The sequence below is a fragment of the Xyrauchen texanus genome, chromosome 6, assembly GCF_025860055.1.
Source record: "Xyrauchen texanus isolate HMW12.3.18 chromosome 6, RBS_HiC_50CHRs, whole genome shotgun sequence".
NCBI classification, from domain to species: domain Eukaryota; kingdom Metazoa; phylum Chordata; class Actinopteri; order Cypriniformes; family Catostomidae; genus Xyrauchen; species Xyrauchen texanus.
Window position 1 is genome coordinate 26,903,126 of NC_068281.1, and position 20,689 is coordinate 26,923,814.

At 37.9% G+C, this 20,689-nt stretch overlaps 1 protein-coding gene across 2 annotated transcripts; it reads left to right on the forward strand.

Moving 5' to 3' along the window:
• Window positions 1-159: 159 nt before the first annotated feature.
• On the forward strand, window positions 160-19,032 carry LOC127644587 (myosin-7-like). 2 transcript variants are annotated; one of them, XM_052127815.1, is made up of 39 exons: window positions 160-246; window positions 353-415; window positions 543-750; window positions 2,650-2,793; window positions 2,879-3,035; window positions 3,149-3,176; window positions 3,483-3,588; window positions 3,702-3,794; window positions 3,884-3,947; window positions 4,081-4,179; window positions 4,289-4,392; window positions 4,495-4,633; window positions 4,747-4,865; window positions 4,976-5,125; window positions 5,249-5,419; window positions 5,517-5,826; window positions 6,061-6,131; window positions 6,601-6,806; window positions 6,898-7,021; window positions 7,104-7,240; window positions 7,360-7,615; window positions 7,696-7,938; window positions 8,027-8,203; window positions 8,314-8,459; window positions 8,565-8,655; window positions 8,740-9,129; window positions 9,232-9,358; window positions 9,448-9,566; window positions 9,665-9,861; window positions 14,264-14,447; window positions 16,429-16,594; window positions 16,680-16,804; window positions 16,907-17,215; window positions 17,296-17,499; window positions 17,595-17,891; window positions 17,995-18,099; window positions 18,485-18,580; window positions 18,680-18,814; window positions 18,898-19,032. In XM_052127815.1, the coding sequence occupies exons 3-39, from the start codon at window positions 550-552 to the stop codon at window positions 18,916-18,918; spliced, it is 5,811 nt and encodes a 1,936-aa protein (XP_051983775.1). In that variant the 5' UTR covers window positions 160-246; window positions 353-415; window positions 543-549; the 3' UTR covers window positions 18,919-19,032. The 2 variants fall into 2 exon arrangements, with proteins under 2 accessions (XP_051983775.1, XP_051983776.1); XM_052127816.1 differs by having other exon boundaries at window positions 6,064-6,131.
• Window positions 19,033-20,689: the final 1,657 nt, after the last annotated feature.

A 20,689-nucleotide genomic window follows, 5' to 3' on the forward strand; every position in this document is an offset into this window, starting at 1 on the left:
CTCACAGCAAAGATATTCAGCATTCCTGGCCAACATCCCAAACTGTCACAATGGTGCACCTCTAAGTGCCTGGACACCTAAAGATTGGCTTGTTTAGTGTGTTTGAGGGGGCTCATAGGTCAGCTGTGTCCTTAGCCTTATAGGGTTAGAGCAATCGAGTTTAAATATCCCATCTGCTCTACAGTGACGAGTCTCGCACATCTGACTTTGTTCCTTGGAATCAGTGTGTTTCTTTTCTGTATTGGTGTAAGTTATAGCATTCCTTGCCCTCGAATTTGTGCTCTTGTTATAATGTACTAATCTTTACATATTTGTGTACTGATGAGGGGTATACTTTTCTCTGCATTTTTAGGTGCAATAGCAAACATCTTGAGCCTCCAACTACATCTGCTTTCTGTCAGCTACAACCTAATCGGTATATTCTGCTTGCTTTCAAACTAACTGTTGCTGTACTGATCTAAAAATATAAGCATTGTTCTGGATAAATATTTTAAAAGTGGAAATTACATCCTAACAAATGTTCTATTTCTTGATTAATGAAGAGTAACCATGGGTGATGCTGAGATGGCAGTGTTTGGAGCCGCAGCCCCTTACCTGCGGAAGTCTGACAAGGAGCGTCTTGAGGCACAAACTAAAGCTTTTGACTTAAAGAAAGAATGTTTTGTGCCGGATCCCGTGGAGGAGTTTGTTAAGGCCACCATCACAAACCGAGAGGGTGGCAAAGTCACCGTAGAGACAGAAGGTGGGAAGGTCAGTGCAAAATAATTTCCCATCTGTTATGACCATTTAGAAAAAAGTAAACACCAAGGCTTCTGTGAATGTTTGACCAGTCACTACATAGTTTAATTGTATTTGTATGATCCTGTAGGCTATTATTTGAGGTATGAATTTAAACATAGTTGTCGCTTCTGATTTCTTTCTTCAGAATGATTTCAGATGAACTGTGTACGAAAAGGAATAATATGTTAGTCAACAATGCTTCAAACAAAGGTTTCCCCAAACTTTTTTGTTTGCTAAACCCATATGACCAAATTCTAACTTTTCTATAAATATAATGAATACTTCACATGTTGTTATTTGAAAATAGTTAAAAATTAAATAATAAATTATTAAATAATATAAATGACACGTACATTAACTATTTATATGAATAATATATTGTAATATTAAAAACAATATATTAATTATTCATGTTAACATATTAATTACACTCACCTAAAGGATTATTAGGAACACCATACTAATACTGTGTTTGACCCCCTTTCGCCTTCAGAACTGCCTTAATTCTACGTGGCATTGATTCAACAAGGTGCTGAAAGCATTCTTTAGAAATGTTGGCCCATATTGATAGGATAGCATCTTGCAGTTGATGGAGATTTGTGGGATGCACATCCAGGGCACGAAGCTCCCGTTCCACCACATCCCAAAGATGCTCTATTGGGTTGAGATCTGGTGACTGTGGGGGCCATTTTAGTACAGTGAACTCATTGTCATGTTCAAGAAACCAATTTGAAATGATTCGAGCTTTGTGACATGGTGCATTATCCTGCTGGAAGTAGCCATCAGAGGATGGGTACATGGTGGCCATAAAGGGATGGACATGGTCAGAAACAATGCTCAGGTAGGCCGTGGCATTTAAACAATGCCCAATTGGCACTAAGGGGCCTAAAGTGTGCCAAGAAAACATCCCCCACACCATTAAACCACCACCACCAGCCTGCACAGTGGTAACAAGGCATGATTGATCCATGTTCTCATTCTGTTTACGCCAAATTCTGACTCTACCATCTGAATGTGTCGACAGAAATCGAGACTCATCAGACCAGGCAACATTTTTCCAGTCTTGAACTGTCCAATTTTGGTGAGCTCTTGCAAATTGTCGCCTCTTTTTCCTATTTGTAGTGGAGATGAGTGGTACCCGGTGGGGTCTTCTGCTGTTGTAGCCCATCCACCTCAAGGTTGTGCGTGTTGTGGCTTCACAAATGCGTTGCTGCATACCTTGGTTGTAACGAGTGGTTATTTCAGGCAAAGTTGCTGTTCTATCAGCTTGAATCAGTCTGCCCATTCTCCTCTGACCTCTAGCATCAACAAGGCCTTTTCGCCCACAGGACTGCCGCATACTGGATGTTTTTCCCTTTTCACACCATTCATTGTAAACCCTAGAAATGGTTGTGCGTGAAAATCCCAGTAACTGAGCAGATTGTGAAATACTCAGACCGGCCCGTCTGGCACCAACAACCATGCCACGCTCAAAATGGCTTAAATCACCTTTCTTTCCCATTCTGACATTCAGTTTGGAGTTCAGGAGATTGTCTTGACCAGGACCACACCCCTAAATGCATTGAAGCAACTGCCATGTGATTGGTTGATTAGATAATTGCATTAATGAGAAATTGAACAGGAGTTCCTAATAATCCTTTAGTTGAGTGTATTAGAATAAAACTATTTCTTTTTTTCATTAAAGTGTTCTATTTTGATAATTTGTCATTTTATAAATGCATGTTTTAAAGATACATTTTAAAATGCATTTTTATTCAGTGTTGTTTGCAGTTGATATTTTTATCATGAACCACTTTCAGTTCCATAATAAACCCCTTTGGGTTTCTGGTTGGGAAACCCTGCTCTAAACTTGATCTCTTATTTGTCCAGACCATCACTGTCAAAGAGAGTGAGATTATGCAACAGAATCCCCCTAAATTTGACAAAATTGAAGATATGGCAATGCTGACCTTTCTCCATGAGCCTGCTGTGCTGTATAACCTCAAAGAGCGTTATGCAGCATGGATGATCTATGTGAGTATACAGGACTCACGGTTTCTTCTTCCAAACAAAACGTTTTCTCTTTTTTGAGAACTCTACTAATACTTCTGTTCTACAGACCTACTCAGGGCTGTTCTGTGTCACTGTCAACCCCTACAAGTGGCTGCCGGTGTACAATCAGGAGGTGGTTACAGCCTACAGAGGGAAAAAGAGGAGTGAAGCTCCTCCACACATCTATTCCATCTCTGATAATGCCTACCAGTACATGTTGGCAGGTAATACTCAAACAAGTAACAAAACCAAGCTAAAATTATAAATGGAAAAAATTATACTAAGCTCTAGGACACAGAACAAAAGTTGATATTATTGCTATTCTGTCCTGTTACAGATCGAGAGAACCAGTCTATTCTTATTACGTAAGTGACAATGCAAAGCACAAAAGCACTATATTACCAATTAACCATTTAACTTTTGGCAGATATGGACAAAAACTGTCCTCTGTATCATCATTTCTATGAGTGACCTCACACAGTTATGGTAAGCTGTTGGCATTGTAAGATTATTAAGTATATGCTTGCACTTAAACTATTTAATCACTGGACAAAATAACTTTGATGCCTACAACTTATAACTTTAGAAATATTCAAGAGAGATGTTGAAATGTTCACTGTGGTCATATCATTCATTGCCCATGATAATACAGTCCTTATTTATGACCCTAGTGGAGAGTCAGGTGCTGGAAAGACTGTGAACACTAAAAGAGTAATTCAGTACTTTGCCAGCATTGCAGCAAGTGGAGGAAAGAAGGACCCAACAGCTCAGAACAAGGTTCTACTTTAAGGAAGAAACAAATATAGATGTGCTTATATTCCTTTTTATTATTATTTTTTTATATATATATATTTGGGGTTTTACCTCCTTTGGGATTTGACCTTTTCTAGGGAACCCTGGAGGATCAAATTATCCAGGCCAACCCTGCCTTGGAGGCTTTTGGCAATGCTAAGACCATCAGAAATGACAACTCATCAAGATTTGTACGTGAATTTGTACTAAAGCAAAATTGCTGTGCTCTAAACATTTTATGCAACATGGTGATAGGTATCTCTTAAATATTTTTCTTTAGGGAAAATTCATTAGAATTCACTTTGATACAAGGGGGAAACTAGCATCTGCTGACATTGAAACATGTATGTCACGGCTCTAATTTCACAATTTTTTTTAATGATTATTGAATTTTATGATCAAGTGAAAATAAAAATGTATTAAAATTGCATGTGCTATTTTGTACATCATACAACTATGTTATTTCAATTTGTCTAGATCTCTTGGAGAAGTCTCGTGTGACCTTTCAGTTGAAGGCTGAGAGAGATTATCACATCTTCTATCAAATGTTATCCAACAAAAAACCTGAGATCCTTGGTGTGTAAATAAATGACCCCAGATCCTCATAAATAATTAAAAATGAAACTGTGTTTAGATTGACTTGCATGTAATATTGTACTCTCTTTCATTAAAACTGTATAAACAGAGATGCTACTAGTGACAGCAAACCCCTATGACTATGCATTCATCTCTCAGGGAGAGACCACAGTTGCTTCCATTGATGATGCTGAGGAGTTAATGGCAACTGATGTGAGTTTCTTGTGATTAAAGCTGAAATATTCACATAATATTAATGTCAACTCATAAGGCACTCATATACCCATAACTGTAAGAAACGTTTCACTTTCACAGAGTGCCTTCGATATATTGGGCTTCACACAAGACGAAAAGAACTCTGTGTACAAGCTGACTGGAGCCATTATGCACTATGGCAACATGAAATTCAAGCAGAAGCAGCGTGAAGAACAAGCTGAAGCTGATGGAACTGAAGGTAATAAATGGAAAATTGTATCAGATATCAAAAATACAGTTAATTAAAATGCCATCACCTCTATGAATTTCTGTATATCAGTCATTCTTTATTTGAGGAATCTTGATTTTCAGATGCTGACAAAGCCGCATATCTCATGGGTCTAAACTCTGCTGACCTCATTAAGGGTCTATGCCATCCAAGGGTCAAAGTGGGAAATGAGTGGGTGACCAAAGGACAGAATGTCCAGCAAGTAAGTATCCTTAATCTAACTTAAGTACTATTAATCTAAATTGACAACAATGAATGAGGGTAAAAAAGGCAAAAAAAGGCAAAAAAAGGATTATGTTCTGATGATTTCAGGTCAACTATGCTGTCGGTGCCTTATCAAAATCAGTGTATGAGAAAATGTTCCTTTGGATGGTGGTGAGAATCAACCAGTCTCTGGAGACAAAGCAGCCTCGTCAATACTTCATTGGAGTGTTGGATATTGCCGGCTTTGAGATTTTTGAAGTAAGCACCTAGTGCTTAACTTCACACACAATGAATTAGTCCTAGGCATCTCAAATGTCTACTTGTTGTTAATATATACACATTTTTATAAAATCATATTTTACAAATACATATTAATTTCAGTTCAACACCTTTGAGCAACTCTGCATCAATTTTACAAATGAGAAACTGCAACAGTTTTTCAATCACCACATGTTTGTGCTGGAACAAGAGGAGTATAAGAAAGAAGGAATTGAATGGGAGTTCATTGACTTTGGGATGGACTTGCAGGCCTGCATTGATCTCATTGAGAAAGTGAGTCACCAACAATTACAGTAAGATATATCTCATTACTATTAAAGTATATGTGTTTTTTGACTTCACCACTCTTCCACATTCCTGATTAATTCAGCCCATGGGTATCATGTCCATCCTTGAAGAGGAGTGCATGTTTCCCAAAGCCAGTGATGCAACCTTTAAAGCAAAGCTGTATGACAACCACCTTGGGAAGTCAAACAATTTTCAGAAACCCAGGATTATGAAGGGCAAGCCAGAGTCTCACTTTGCCTTGATTCACTATGCTGGTACAGTGGACTACAACATTAACAACTGGCTAGTGAAGAATAAAGACCCCCTGAATGAAACTGTGGTTGGATTGTACCAGAAGTCCTCGCTGAAGTTGTTGGCTCATCTGTTTTCCAACTACGCAAGTGCAGATTTAGGTGTGTTGTAGTGTCTTTTCAATAACCGATAAGCAGAAGTCTGACAAAAAGTTATTTTAGCTTTGAAGTACCACCTAAATGGATCAGCAGTTTGAGGCAATGTGAGGTCATCATTAATGAAGAGTGAAAATCAAGCTCTGAACTCAGGGTATTATTAGCTCTGTCATTAAGCCTTTGTGAATACATTTTAAAGAACTTAAGCTCAATTATACTTGACTCTTGAATTATTTCCAGCAGACTCAAGTGGGAAAAAAGAAAAGAAGAAGAAAGGTTCATCTTTCCAGACAGTGTCTGCACTTCACAGGGTACACTCAAAAATATATATTTTTACTCCTTGTTGAATTTGATTAATTAAAATGAACACAATTCTAAAAAAAATGTTGTCTTAATTTCATTGCTTGCTATTAATTTGAATTAGTTTATTTTGGTGCTTGCATGGTGGTGTTGTGCTTGTTGCCGCTTTGAATAATGTGGTGTTAAATTAGAGTGGATATTTCCATAGGTATGTGGTTGTTGTTTGTCACTGTGATTATGGTTTGTGTGTTTGATGTTAAGGATGCCGCATGCCTGATGGAGATGTTTGCTTTAACACTCATTTGCAAGATTGCAAAATCCATTGCATGGAACATTTGTTTTTTTGGGGGGGGGTGTACTCTAAGTTCAAGCCTGTCAGCACCTAAAGACTAACAACATCTAATAACCCGTTTTTGATATTCTGTCCTAGTGATAAAATGCTTGTGCTTTAATAACAAGTGTGACATTGATTCACCACAGGAGAATCTCAATAAGCTTATGACAAACCTGAGATCAACACATCCACATTTTGTACGGTGCATCATCCCCAATGAGACAAAGACTCCTGGGGCAATGGAGAACCCTCTAGTCATGCACCAGCTACGCTGTAACGGTGTACTGGAAGGCATCAGGATTTGCAGGAAAGGATTCCCCAATAGAATCCTGTATGGCGACTTCAAACAGAGGTACTTTGAATATAAGGAAAAATATGATCAGAAGTAACTGCAACACCTACTAGTTTATATATTTATTTTCGGTGCTTCCATGATTCTTTAGATATCGCATCTTAAACCCAGCAGCTATCCCAGAGGGACAGTTCATAGACAGCAAGAAAGGAGCAGAGAAACTGCTTAGTTCTCTTGACATTGATCACCAGCAGTACAGATTTGGACATACCAAGGTAAGTCTTGTAAGACCATCTCCTCACAATATGCAAAAGACTGTACCTGGAAAATGTTGCAATAACTTAATGTCCTCACCAGGTATTTTTTAAGGCTGGTCTTCTAGGTCAGCTAGAAGAGTTGAGAGATGAGCGTCTATCAAAAATAATCACTGCAATTCAAGCTAGGTCTCGTGGTCTTCTCTCAAGAATGGAGTACCAGAAGATGGTAGAACGCAGGTAATAATAATCCCATGTGGTACATACACTTATATGTAATGCACAATAGAATTGTGCATTTCATCATTATTTTTTAATTTACATTTCTAAATAAAAATGTTCTCCACTCACAAAAAAAGGGATGCCTTGCTTGTGATTCAGTGGAATGTGCGTGCATTCATGAGTGTCAAGAATTGGCCCTGGATGAAACTCTTCTTTAAAATCAAACCATTACTGAGATCTGCTGAAGCAGAGAAGGAAATGGCCAATATGAAAGAGGAGTTCTTAAAGCTCAAGGAAGCTTTTGCGAAGTCCGAGGCTCGTAAAAAAGAACTTGAGGAGAAGATGGTGACTCTTCTTCAAGAAAAGAATTACCTCCAACTTCAAGTGCAAGCGGTATGTTTGTTAAATTTCAGACATGAAAGAACGTAATTAACAGTAATTTGCTTTTGAGAATATGTTCTTAATGCAAACAGGAACAAGATAATCTGTGTGATGCTGAAGAGAGGTGTGAAGGTCTGATCAAAAATAAGATTCACATGGAGGCTAAAATCAAAGAGTTCACTGAGCGACTTGAGGATGAGGAGGAGATGAACGCAGAGCTAACAGCCAAGAAAAGAAAGCTGGAGGATGAGTGCTCTGAGCTGAAGAAGGACATTGATGATCTGGAGCTGACTCTGGCTAAAGTGGAGAAAGAGAAGCATGCTACTGAAAACAAGGTTGCATTCTGTTGCATACTGTAGTGAATTGTGAAAATTTAATGTACTGTACATCTCTCATTAAAACACAATGGATTTATGCACACAGGTGAAGAACCTGACAGAAGAAATGGCAGCTTTGGATGATATTATTGCCAAACTGACAAAAGAGAAAAAGGCCCTGCAAGAAGCTCATCAGCAAACACTTGACGACCTGCAAAGTGAGGAAGACAAAGTCAACACCCTCACCAAAGCAAAAGCAAAGCTAGAGCAGCAAGTGGATGATGTGAGTAAACCAAAATGATGTGCTGTGATATGTAGATTGTTTTGTTCTTTTATGGTTGTGAATGAACAAGAATGTTGCTTGTTGTCTCTTTGTTTTGTTAACTCTACTAGCTGGAGGGATCTCTCGAGCAAGAAAAGAAGATCCGAATGGATCTAGAAAGAGCTAAAAGGAAACTTGAGGGGGATTTGAAGTTAACTCAAGAGAGCATAATGGACCTAGAGAATGACAAGCAGCAGCTGGAGGAACGACTTAAGAAGTAAGAGCAAAACAAAAATATGTATAGACTGTTCAATTGGTTTATCATTTAAGTTTTGAATATTTGAATATGCTAATCCAATTAAATCCATCATTTATTTTACAGAAAAGATTTTGAAATCAGTCAGCTCAACAGTAAAATTGATGATGATCAGAACATAATTATGCAACTACAAAAGAAACTAAAGGAGCTACAGGTATGACCATACCTAATGATGTGGTCTGCTTATAAATGCAATGTGCATTTTGGAGAGAAGAACTCAACTTCTGCTTTGTGCTAGGCTCGTGTTGAGGAGCTTGAGGAAGAGCTTGAGGCAGAAAGAGCTGCCAGAGCTAAGGTGGAGAAACAGAGAGCAGATTTAGCCAGAGAGCTGGATGATATTAGTGAGAGACTGGAGGAGGCTGGAGGAGCTACTTCAGCTCAGATTGAAATGAACAAGAAACGCGAGGCAGAATTTCAGAAACTTCGCAGAGACCTCGAAGAGGCCACTCTGCAGCATGAAGCCACTGCCTCCACACTGAGGAAAAAACAAGCAGACAGTGTGGCTGAACTGGGAGAGCAAATAGACAATCTACAGAGAGTCAAGCAAAAACTGGAAAAGGAGAAGAGTGAACTCAGGCTGGAGCTGGATGATGTGGTCTCCAGCATGGAGCAGATTGTCAAGTCCAAGGTGAGTTGACTAGGCGTTTTTGGTGCTAGCAAAGATTTTATGCAGCCATAAAGTGTGGTACTCAAAATCTAATTTATATTAATGCACTATATACTCTAACAGACTAATATGGAGAAAATGAACAGGACTCTGGAAGATCAACTGAATGAATACCGTAACAGGTGTGAGGAAAACCAAAGGTCACTCAGTGACTTTACAACCCAGAAGGCAAAGCTTCAGGCAGAAAATGGTAAATAAACTATTTTGTTGTAATTATAAGGTGGTGACTATTGTATAATACAACTGAAGTTTATCTCCTTGTTTCTTTCAATCCATTAGATGAATTTGCAAGACAATTAGAAGAAAAGGAATCATTAATCTCTCAGCTGACAAGGGGTAAGAACTCCTTCAGTCAACAACTCGAGGACCTGAAAAGGCAGCTAGATGAGGAAAGTAAGGTAAGACACACTTGTTTAATTCTCATACATTTCTACTACTGGTCACACTTCAAATAATTCAATATCTTCAACGTAATCAAACCAATCTTTTTTCCCAGGCAAAGAATGCCCTTGCCCATGCACTGCAGTCTGCCCGCCATGACACAGATCTGCTCCGAGATCAGTATGAGGAGGAGCAGGAGGCCAAAGCAGAGCTCCAGCGAAGCATGTCCAAAGCCAATTCTGAGGTGGCACAGTGGAGAACCAAGTATGAAACTGATGCTATCCAGAGAACTGAAGAACTGGAGGAAGCCAAGTAAGGCATAAAACATTTAAAAGGCATGCATGTACTGTATATAATCATTGATATACTCTTTTCTCAAAATGTGGAAATGGCAAATTTGGTGTTTGATGCATGTGGACCCGAAGTAACTGATACTGGTAAAGCAGGCCACCATATATATATATATATATATATATATATATATATATATATATATATATATATATATATATACACACACACACACACACACACACACACACACACACACACACACACACACACACACACACACACAGTATTATGATAAATATATAACTTTAACACATAGGCCTACATTAAAATATAAAATATTTTATCAGGTATTTCTCATTAGGTGTGACTTATGAAAGAAAAACAATGCCAAGGGAAATGGAAAAATTATGCAAAAAACATTTATGCCATTTTGGAGCAAATAAAAATGTAAATAAATTAATTTTAATAAAATGGGAAGATGACAGAAATAAGACCCGTCATCTTGTTCTCCCCCTCAAAAATACAAGTTTTTCTACAGTTTTTCACTTACATCTCTATACTCTTGCGGACACACTTTGTCTCAAGCATTTGTCTCTTGCTCCGTAGATCTCTTACTGTTTCTAAAAACCTTAAACTGTTTAAATGCTGCTGACTGCAGTAGGCCTACCAGTTCACTGGTGTTCACATTGCATGACGCTGTAGCATTTGTAGTTGATACTTCTCTTGCTGGGTTTCGATGATTATTAAATTCCATCATACAAACAGAGTTAAAATGACTTAAAACATCTTGCGTGAGCAGGCGGGGAATAGAGAGTGAAGGAATGAGAGAAAGAAAGAGAAACAGAGAAAGGGGGATGGAGCTGCATGCTCCATTTTGATGTAAAATTGAATATATGCATTACTACAGCGTTTAAATTAATAAGAAGTTAGTATAAATCAGTCCTGCTGCATCCAGGGGGACCCCCCCAGACCCTCCATAATTTTCACCATGAATATTAGTCATCATTCACTTTCATTGAACGTGAAAATTATGCGATTAATAGCGACTGAGACTAACATGCTACCTATATATCTCCTTTTGTGTTCCACGCACTAAAAAAGTAATATACAGTTGAAGTCAGAAGTTTACATACACCTTAGCCAAAAACATTTAATCTCAGTTTTTCACAATTCCTGACATTTCATCGTAGAAAACTTTCCCTGTCTTAGGACAGTTAGGATCACTACTTTATTTTAAGAATGTGAAATGTCCGTATAATAGTAGAGAATTATTTATTTCATCTTTTATTTCTTTCATCACATTCCTAGTGGGTCAGAAATGTACATAAACTTTGTTAGTATTTGGTAGCATTGCCTTTAAATTGTTTAACTTGGGTCAAACATTTTGGGTAGCCTTCCACAAGCATCTCACAATAAGTTGCTGGAATTTTGTAGGCCTCGTTGCTCGCACATGCTTTTTCAGTTCTGCACACAAATTTTGTGGTTAGGGCTTTATGATGGCCACTCCTATACCTTGACTTTGTTGTTCTTGAGCCATTTTGCCATTACTTTAGAGGTATGCTTGGGGTCATTGTCTTTAAATGTTGCTTCAATATATCCACAAAATGTTCCTTCTTCATGATGCCATCTATTTTGTGAAGAGCACCAGTCCCTCCTTTTCTACCAAAAATAAGATCTTTGTCCCCATGTGCACTTGCAAACTGTAGTCTGGCTTTTTTATGGAGGTTTTGGAGCAGTGGCTTCTTCCTTGCTGAGCAGTCTTTCAGGCTATGGCGATATAAGACTCGTTTTCCTGTGGATATAGATACTTGTCTACCTGTTTCCTCCAGCATCTTCACAAGATACTTTGCTGTTGTTCTAGGATTGATTTACATTCATCTCTAGGAGACAGAATGTGTCTCCTTCCTGAGTAGTATGATGGCTGTGTGGTCCCATGGTGTTTATACTTGCGTACTATTGTTTGTACAGATGAATGTGGTACCTTCAAGCATTTGGAAATTGCTCCCAAGGATGAACCAGACATATTGAGATCAGGGGCATGTCTAGGGGGAGGCTGGGGGAGGCAGTGCCTCCCCTAGGATAAGCTCTGCCTCCCCTGAGAATTTGAGAAATAATCTGTCCATCTGATCAGAGGCGGCGGCAGCCAATTTTGCCGGGGCTTCAGCCCCGAATGTTTTGAGTGTAGCCCTGAATGTATTTTGAATAGTTGACTGACAAATATGAAACCGGACATAAGACTATGTAAACCCCCGAAATCATAAGTTGCCTCATTTCATTGTGCTTTGGCTTTGCACATACTGCATACAGCCTGTAAAAATAGACATAGGCATAATCTAGCCTATAGAATAAGTTCCTTTGCTGTCGGTAGCCTATGGGCGACTCCGTTTCTTCCTCTCTGTTGAATATGCAGCAGGTAGAGGAGGAGCTTGCACAGTCGTTGACATCAACTAACGTTACTTAGTGGCGAGTTAACGGCAATTAGCTGGAAAGACAGCAAAAATTAAGCAAATGAGGCTTTGGGGATTTTTCCGAAAGAAGTCAGTGGGTAAGAATTCACATTTGTTTTTGTCCTTAAAGTCTTAAGATCATCATCTAGCTGGCTTTCACCCACAGTAGGCTAAACCTCAAGAGTTGTAGCCTCTAACCTCCTTGTTTAGATTGAGGCAGCTTGGTAGCTCTGAGTTAACGCAGTCGCCTCTCACGCCGGAGACCGTGATTCGAGCCCCATTCGGAGCGTACTTTTCTTGTTTATCAGGTGTTGTTTTCGCTAAGGATAACCAATAAGCATTAACATAAAATGTATGTGTGACTTGTTTTGTGATATTAGTTTGTAGGAAATATACACTTTGATTTGATTAAATGGTTTTGTAGAGTGTAGCAAAGATGAGCAACAGACTGAGGAGCAGCAGCAGCAGCTGTGCCAGAATCAGGCATGGAAACTGGTAACAATTAATAAGTCACTTTACTTTAGAGAAAGTTAAAAGTGAAACATTGTTTATCTCAATGATCCTAATGAAAGGATTTTGACAGATGAATTATTCTCATAGAGATGATGAGAATTATATACAGTTCGATGCCATAGTGTGTCAATGAACTTAGACTAAAGTCATTCATGTATTGCTTTAACTTAGGATCTTATACATCATTTTGACTATTTATGTCAAAAAATATAAATTATTTATATTCAATATTTTTTTTACTTCACTTTACTCACTATAATATAACTCTTTTGTGATGACTTTATGTTAATGTACATGAAAATTCAAGAATCGTGATAGATATTAGGGCAATCCCACTGATCTGCTCTTCCCAATACATTTTCTTCAATGGTATTGGTCTACACTTTGACATATGTAGCACTTGATGAATTAGTTGTTTGAAGCTGATTTGCAATAAGTTATGTGCTGTATCTGTTCTTTTGCATCACAGATGATTCAGGGAGGAGAGAGGATGTTGAGGATAGTACTAGAGTGGAAGATTTAGGAACTGTAGAAACAGGCCCAGCCAGAGCAAAAGTCAAAGAATACCCTCTCACCAGCTTTGGACTACAGGGAAGTGGTTGCTAGTGTGAAAATAAAATTGTCTGGGCTAAGCCCCGGATGTCCTTCAATGCTGGAAACGCCTCTGCATCTGATGATAAATTACAATTTAAAAGTGGATTGTTTTGTGCATATTTTTCCATCGCTAGCAGATGAGTGAGGTCTGACACAACAAAAATCCAGTTTAAGCCCTATAGTCTAATATGGGCCCTGTACCTATCTCTGGGTTCCTGGCTTACAAAAAGATATGCACTAAAACAGATTGTGTGTAGTATAGCTTAATTTTGCGCCGATTATTTCAATTGTTTATGTTGCCCCCCAAACAAGCCGAATGACCCCCCAAACATGATATCCTGGTAACCCCTCTGGTTGAGATCCACAATTTTTTTTCTGAAGTCTTCGCTAATTTTTTTTTATTTTACCATGATGTCAAGAAAAGAGGTACTGATTTTAAAGGTAGGCCTTACATCCACATACACCTCCAATTCAGTACACCTCCTATCAGAAGCTAATTGGCTAATCGTCTAAAGGCTTGACATCATTTTCTGGAATTTTACAAACTGCTTAAAGGCACAGTTAACTTAGTGAATGTAAATGTCTGACCCACTGGAATTGTGATATAGTCAATTAAAAGAGAAACAATCTGTCTGTAAACAATTGGAAAAATAACTTGTGTTATGCACAAAGTAGATGTCTTAAACGACTTGCCAAAACTATAGTTTGCTAATATTAAATCTGTGGAGTGGTTAAGAAATGAGTTTTAATGACTTCAACCTAAGTGTATGTAAACTTCTGACTTCAAATGTAGTTTGGAAAAACATAATAAATTATGCCAGAATAATTTTTTTTAGTGAACTATCCCTTTAATTCTTTCTATTCAGGAAGAAACTGGCTCAGCGTTTGCAAGACGCTGAAGAGGCCGTGGAAGCAGTAAATGCTAAATGTTCTTCTCTTGAAAAGACCAAACACAGACTCCAGAATGAAATTGAAGATCTGATGGTAGATGTGGAGAGATCCAACACAGCTGCTGCAGCTTTAGACAAGAAGCAAAGAAACTTTGATAAGGTAGTATTTTATATCAGGGACAAGAACAGCTAGTTTGGCAATGCTGCTAGTCATACATATAAATATCATTAATATAAATCCTACTTGAGCTACACTATATGGCAAATATATGTGGACAGCCCCTTTAAAAAACAGGTTAGGCTAACAGTTGCATACAGTAACTGGGTTACCACTCTTTTCAACCAATGAATTTCCATGATTTTTCCATGACTTTTCATTGATTTGAAAGCTAATTACTATGCCCAAACATTTAGCCTTTCATTCTGAAAATTGCACCGAAATCACAATCACAAATTTGTAAAAAATCTAAACCTCAACATTGTTTTATAAAAGTTCAACTGAAAACATTTAATTTTAAATTTAATCCATACAAACATATTGTGTGAATCCTAAAATGAGCAGGGATTAGCGGCACATCGTTGTCTCTAGTTGGTTAGGCCAGAGCTCAACGCTAAGGAATTTTTCTACAGGCCCGGTTGGGCCAGTGGTTCAGATTTTTACTTGCACTGCCAAAATTTTCACTGGCCCCAACACTAACATTTAAAATAGCTGTTTTTTTTACCATCATGGCTTTAAAAAATGTGTTTTACAATTTCCCCCAAAATTGTATAACATTTATAATTTGCAAGATATGATTTATGCCTTATGTAAACCCACATCAGCGCACAGATATAAATTCATCATATTAACCTCAGCCATCCATCCATTTACATATGTTTTTAGTGAAGTGTTCTGTGGAGCAAATGATGGGTTTTCCCATTACCCGTTAAAAATAGGTACAGTCAAGTAGTAGACTGTAAATAGTACAATCCAGAAACAAGAAGTGTAACAGGTGTTATGAGAAAGATATTAAGTAGACTGTTTTTAATAGTCATCATCACCCTGCATCTGAACAGCTTTTAAAATAATAATAACCGCAGTGATTTTGCTTCTATTCATATCAAACGCCATTAGCATGTTGAAATAATGTTTACATTTTGAAAAACATTACCTAAATATATAGGCCTACTTGTATTTTGATTTCCAGCCACATGTATAACCGGGGTTTAACATTATAAGTGTATTAGGTTTTATTCAGCACTTCTAAATGCAAAATAATGAGAGAAACTGTGCTTTTTTTTACTGTGGGAACATTTACTTGTGCTCTGTCCCATTAGAGTGCATGTGCACATTTAACAGTGTCTACACTGCATTGAGAGATGAGAGAGATTTGTATGGACAGAGATGGATTACAGTTTTATAGAAATAAACTGTTGATTTCATGTATTACAATTTGTGGATTACTAATGTTCAACATGTTAAAACAAAAAAATGGGAATTTCGTGCACTGTGATTGTGAACTGTAGAATATGTGGTCCATGAGGCAGTCCTTATTATTGAGCCTTGGCTCAGGTATTCTAAATAAGGTTATATATTTTAAACTCTTCAAGTGTTTTTAATCCAGTGCAACATCACGCTCTGATTAAATATTTAGGACAGAGCATAATAAATTTAAATATATGAACTATACATTTTTTTTTTCATGACATTAAATATACAATTAATTTCCATGACATTTCCTGGACTGGAAATCACAATTTTAGATTTTTTAGAACCCTCATATTTCCAGGTTTTCCATGACTGTGGGAACCCTGTGCATAAAATCGGCCTTGAAATCTCCTTGGACAAATATTTTCATCAGTTTGGGGAGTTAGCAGTTCTTATCCAGCTTGACCTCTGTGCAAAAAGTAGGGTCAGTAAATACATTACTGGCCTGCACATAGGTCTCATCTGAACACCAATAAACACATTTGGGATAAATTGGAACACAGACTATGAACCAGGCCCCATTGCCCAACGTCAAGCCTTCCCAGAAGAGTGATAGCAGTAAAGGGAGAACCAACTACCTATTAATGGCAATGATACTTTTGGCCATGTAGAGTAAACAAGTTAAAAAGAATTTGAGTCAAAATTGATTATCAAACTGTAATTTTATTTTCAGGTTTTGTCTGATTGGAAGCAAAAGTATGAGGAGTCTCAGTGTGAACTTGAGAGCTCTCAGAAGGAGGCCAGATCTCTGAGCACAGAACTTTTCAAGCTCAAAAACTCTTATGAGGAATCATTGGATCATCTTGAGACCCTCAAGAGAGAGAACAAAATTCTGCAAGGTTTAGTTATTTTCTTTTCTAAACACTTGCACTATGTAACAGACCTATATCGGAAACCCAAATCTTTGTGCTCTTCTTTCATTAGAGGAGATCTCTGATCTAACTGAACAGCTTGGTGAGGGTGGAAAGACAATCCATGAGCTGGAGAAGGTCCGCAAGCAGCTGGAACAAGAAAAGGCTGAGATACAAGCTGCCCTAGAGGAAGCAGAAGTAGGAGGCTGGCTACCTTGCTAGAGCTGATTATTTGAAAGAAATGCTGTAATGAAATGTTTATGTGATGAAATGATTCCTTTAATTCCCTGTTTATTAAAGGGCTCTTTGGAGCATGAGGAGAGTAAAATCCTGAGGGCCCAGCTTGAATTTAACCAAATAAAGGCTGACATTGAGCGCAAGCTGACTGAGAAAGATGAGGAAATGGAGCAGTCAAAGAGGAACATGCAAAGAACCATAGACACCTTGCAAAGTGCTTTGGAGTCTGAAACTCGAAGCAGGAATGAGGCTCTCAGGATTAAGAAGAAAATGGAAGGAGATCTGAATGAAATGGAGATCCAGCTGAGCCAGGCTAACAGACAGGCAGCTGAAGCTCAGAAACAACTAAAGTCTGTCCAGGCCCACCTGAAGGTAAAATTTGTTACTATTTTATATACAGCACTGTGTCTAGAGCAAATAACTCTAGCTTCCATTAATGGGGAATTTTGTAGGACTCCCAGCTTCAGCTGGACGACTCTCTTCGAAGCAATGATGATCTGAAGGAGAACATTGCCATCGTAGAGAGACGTAACGCTTTGCTTCAGGCAGAACTTGAGGAGCTTAGAGCTGTTCTGGAACAAACAGAGCGAGGCCGCAAACTTGCTGAGCAAGAGCTGCTGGATGTCACAGAGAGAGTACAGCTTCTGCATTCTCAGGTAAGGCATGAAAACAGATTCTTTATGGATTTATGTTTAGTAGTTGCATAAAACAATTAGCACTCTTACACAAAATTACAAACTCTGTAATTCAGAACACTGGCCTCTTGAACCAAAAGAAGAAGCTGGAGGCTGACGCATCCCAGCTTCAGAGTGAGGTGGAAGATGCAGTGCAAGAATGCAGGAATGCTGAGGAAAAAGCCAAGAAGGCCATCACTGATGCTGCCATGATGGCAGAGGAGTTGAAGAAGGAGCAGGATACCAGTGCCCACCTGGAGCGTATGAAGAAGAACATGGAGCAGACCATTAAGGATCTGCAACACCGCCTGGATGAAGCAGAACAAATTGCCATGAAGGGAGGAAAGAAACAAGTCCAGAAGCTTGAGGCTAGGGTAAGTTGACTTGAACCATGTTCACCAAGGAAAGTAATAAAGTCCTCTGCTATTATGCACATCAAAGGCAATGGTTGATGTACTTTCACTGAATCACTCCTAGGTACGAGAGCTGGAATGTGAAGTTGAGTCTGAACAGAAGAGAAGCAGTGAATCTGTGAAGGGAATCCGCAAATATGAACGACGCATCAAGGAACTTACTTATCAGGTGGGATTACAACAGCTATCAGAGTTTCTGCAGTCATGGAAAACTGGGAATTTTTAAATTGTGTTCTCTGGGCCTGGAAAAGTCATAGAAATTAATAAAATCTTATTGAAAGTCATTGAAATTTCTATAGTGAATTTTTTTTTTTTTTTTTAGTTTTGCTTTAAAATATTTAATTAGCTCTTGTGTAAATAAATTTTTAAAAGTGCATATCCAGCGATCATAAATGCCTGAAAGGTCATAGAATCTCATAGAATTATTGTTATTTTGGTTAAAAAGGGTGGGAACCCTGTTACAAGACTTTGATTTTATGGGCAAGTGAAAAAGTCCGATAATGATCAGAATGAATCATGCACAGAAAATTAATGTTTTGTTGTATGAACCCTAGACTGAAGAGGACCGTAAAAACATTGCCCGTCTTCAGGATTTGGTCGACAAGCTGCAATTAAAAGTCAAAGCTTATAAAAGAGCTGCAGAGGAGGCTGTAAGTGAATTTGAAATTTAGAGGCAGTACTTGAAAGTATTTCATGGTTTAGCTGACAGCATTCTGATTTCTTTTTTACATGTTTGCCCCTTGTAATAGGAAGAACAGGCAAACACTCATTTGAGCAAATTCCGCAAACTGCAACATGAACTAGATGAAGCAGATGAAAGGGCTGATATTGCAGAAACTCAAGTGAACAAACTACGTGCCAAAAGTCGTGATGTAGGGTCAAAGGTATAGTGGACACATTTATTAATAAATAAGTTAAATGTTAAAAGCCTAGCCTAACTTTTCATGTTAACATTTTTCTCTCACAGAAAGGGTTCGATGAAGAATGAAGTTCTGGAAATTGTCTGAAATCACTTTTTGCTTGTTCTTGCTTTACATGCATTGCATACTCTCTTTACACTTGTGTTTCCTCACCAACATGCCATAAAGCCACTTTGCATCAAGTTTATTGTCTTGTGAGTTTCATAGAGACTACTGTCTTGCTTTTGTTTGGTCCAGTCTAATGATCCCATATACTGGTAGAACCTTTGTGGTTAAATTAAATGCTCTTCTGAGAATTAAAGGTATAGTTCACTTAAACATTTTAATTCTGCCATCATTTACTCACCCTCATCATTGTTCTAAATCTGTATCACTTTCTTTCTTCAGTGAAACACAAAAGCAGATGTTAGGTAGAATGACAACTTCAGTCACCAATCACTTTCATTGTATGGGAAAAAGGATACAATCAGTGAATGTAAATGGTAAAAACCAAATCCAGCAGCACGTTGTAGGTAATCAATTAGTGAGTTCAATGTACTAAGCAACCCTTCACTGCACATGCTAAACTAAAGAGCAAAGGGGATCAGGGGGGTTTTAGGTGTCAGATTGAGAAGTGTGGATGTCTAAAATGGAGAGAGATTTCAAGCCTTTGGTTCTCAAAATAGATTGGTCAGAAAGAGGTAAGTCTCATGTTGAATGAAATACTCTAAAACATCATGCATAATCACTCAGCTGCATTGATTCAGTACTGCTCCGTGCCAGAACTTTTTGCTAAGATAGTGTATGTTCCATGTCCACATTTCATGAATGGACATAGACAAATCCTGTAGGAACAACTACAGGACATGCAAGACCTATTACGTTATAAAACATTGAACACAAGAGATAAAAACCAAAATACTATTATATTAAAATATCATATTGTGGCAGGACGGAGGGCGGGGCTGGGTCGTGATTCCACACACCCGGTCCCTAATCAAGCCTCAGAGAGGGATAAAGGCAGACTGGAGACTGCAGTGCAACAGAGAGAGAGATTTACAGACAGCTGTACGACACCTTTGTGTGTTTGTCTTTTTGTTTAAGTTTCTTATTAAAATATTATTTATATTCTCAAGCCGATTCTCGCCTCCTCCTTTCCATTAATCACTTTACACATATCAAGTCTCAGAATTAGTAGTTGCAACATACATTTTTATTACATTTTATAGATATCATATATAAAAAGTGATATGTAAATATTTATAGATGGAACTCAGATGGTCAATTGTTTTCATGGTCAGATAAACAAAAACTTCAGTATAGCAGTATAACGATTTTTAGGATTAGTATTGGACATACAGTATATATACATCTTGAATGCGAGTAGTTACAATTTTATGTACAAGGATGCTGTTGTAAGCATGCCACACATTATATCAGTTACAATTCCTTAACAAATCCAGTCAATGTTTTCATATTTACAAATTTATATTGATGGCAATAGGAGCTAAAGTGTGTCTTAGCTTAAAATGCTGTCTAGAGGCAACTCATCTCAGAGATCAACTGTAAACATTTAAGGAATTTGAGCTATCATTATTTATTTTGCGTATTCCACTCTTGGAGAATGAAGGCAAAGGGCAGAATCTGCTTAGAAATACTTTTTGTACATTTGAAATACATAAGAAATATTAAACATGCAACTTAATTGCTATTAAATAATGTTACGTTACGTAAGAAAATTGGCTACAGCAAAGCAAGGGGAGACATAAATTCAATTTATTTACATAGAGCTTTTCACAATACATACTGTTCCAAAGCAGCTTGACAAAGAATAGTGCAAACATCCCAGTGTAGGCTGGC

What these genes read in the sequence shown, in the direction of transcription:
- LOC127644587 (XM_052127815.1), top strand. Translation starts at nt 550, where the DNA reads ATGGGTGATGCTGAGATGGCAGTGTTTGGAGCCGCAGCCCCTTACCTG. An exon ending in ATGACAACTCATCAAGATTT is followed by an intron (nt 3,795 to 3,883) that starts GTACGTGAATTT and finishes ATTTTTCTTTAG; the next exon opens with GGAAAATTCATTAGAATTCA. An exon ending in AGCTAGATGAGGAAAGTAAG is followed by an intron (nt 9,567 to 9,664) that starts GTAAGACACACT and finishes CTTTTTTCCCAG; the next exon opens with GCAAAGAATGCCCTTGCCCA.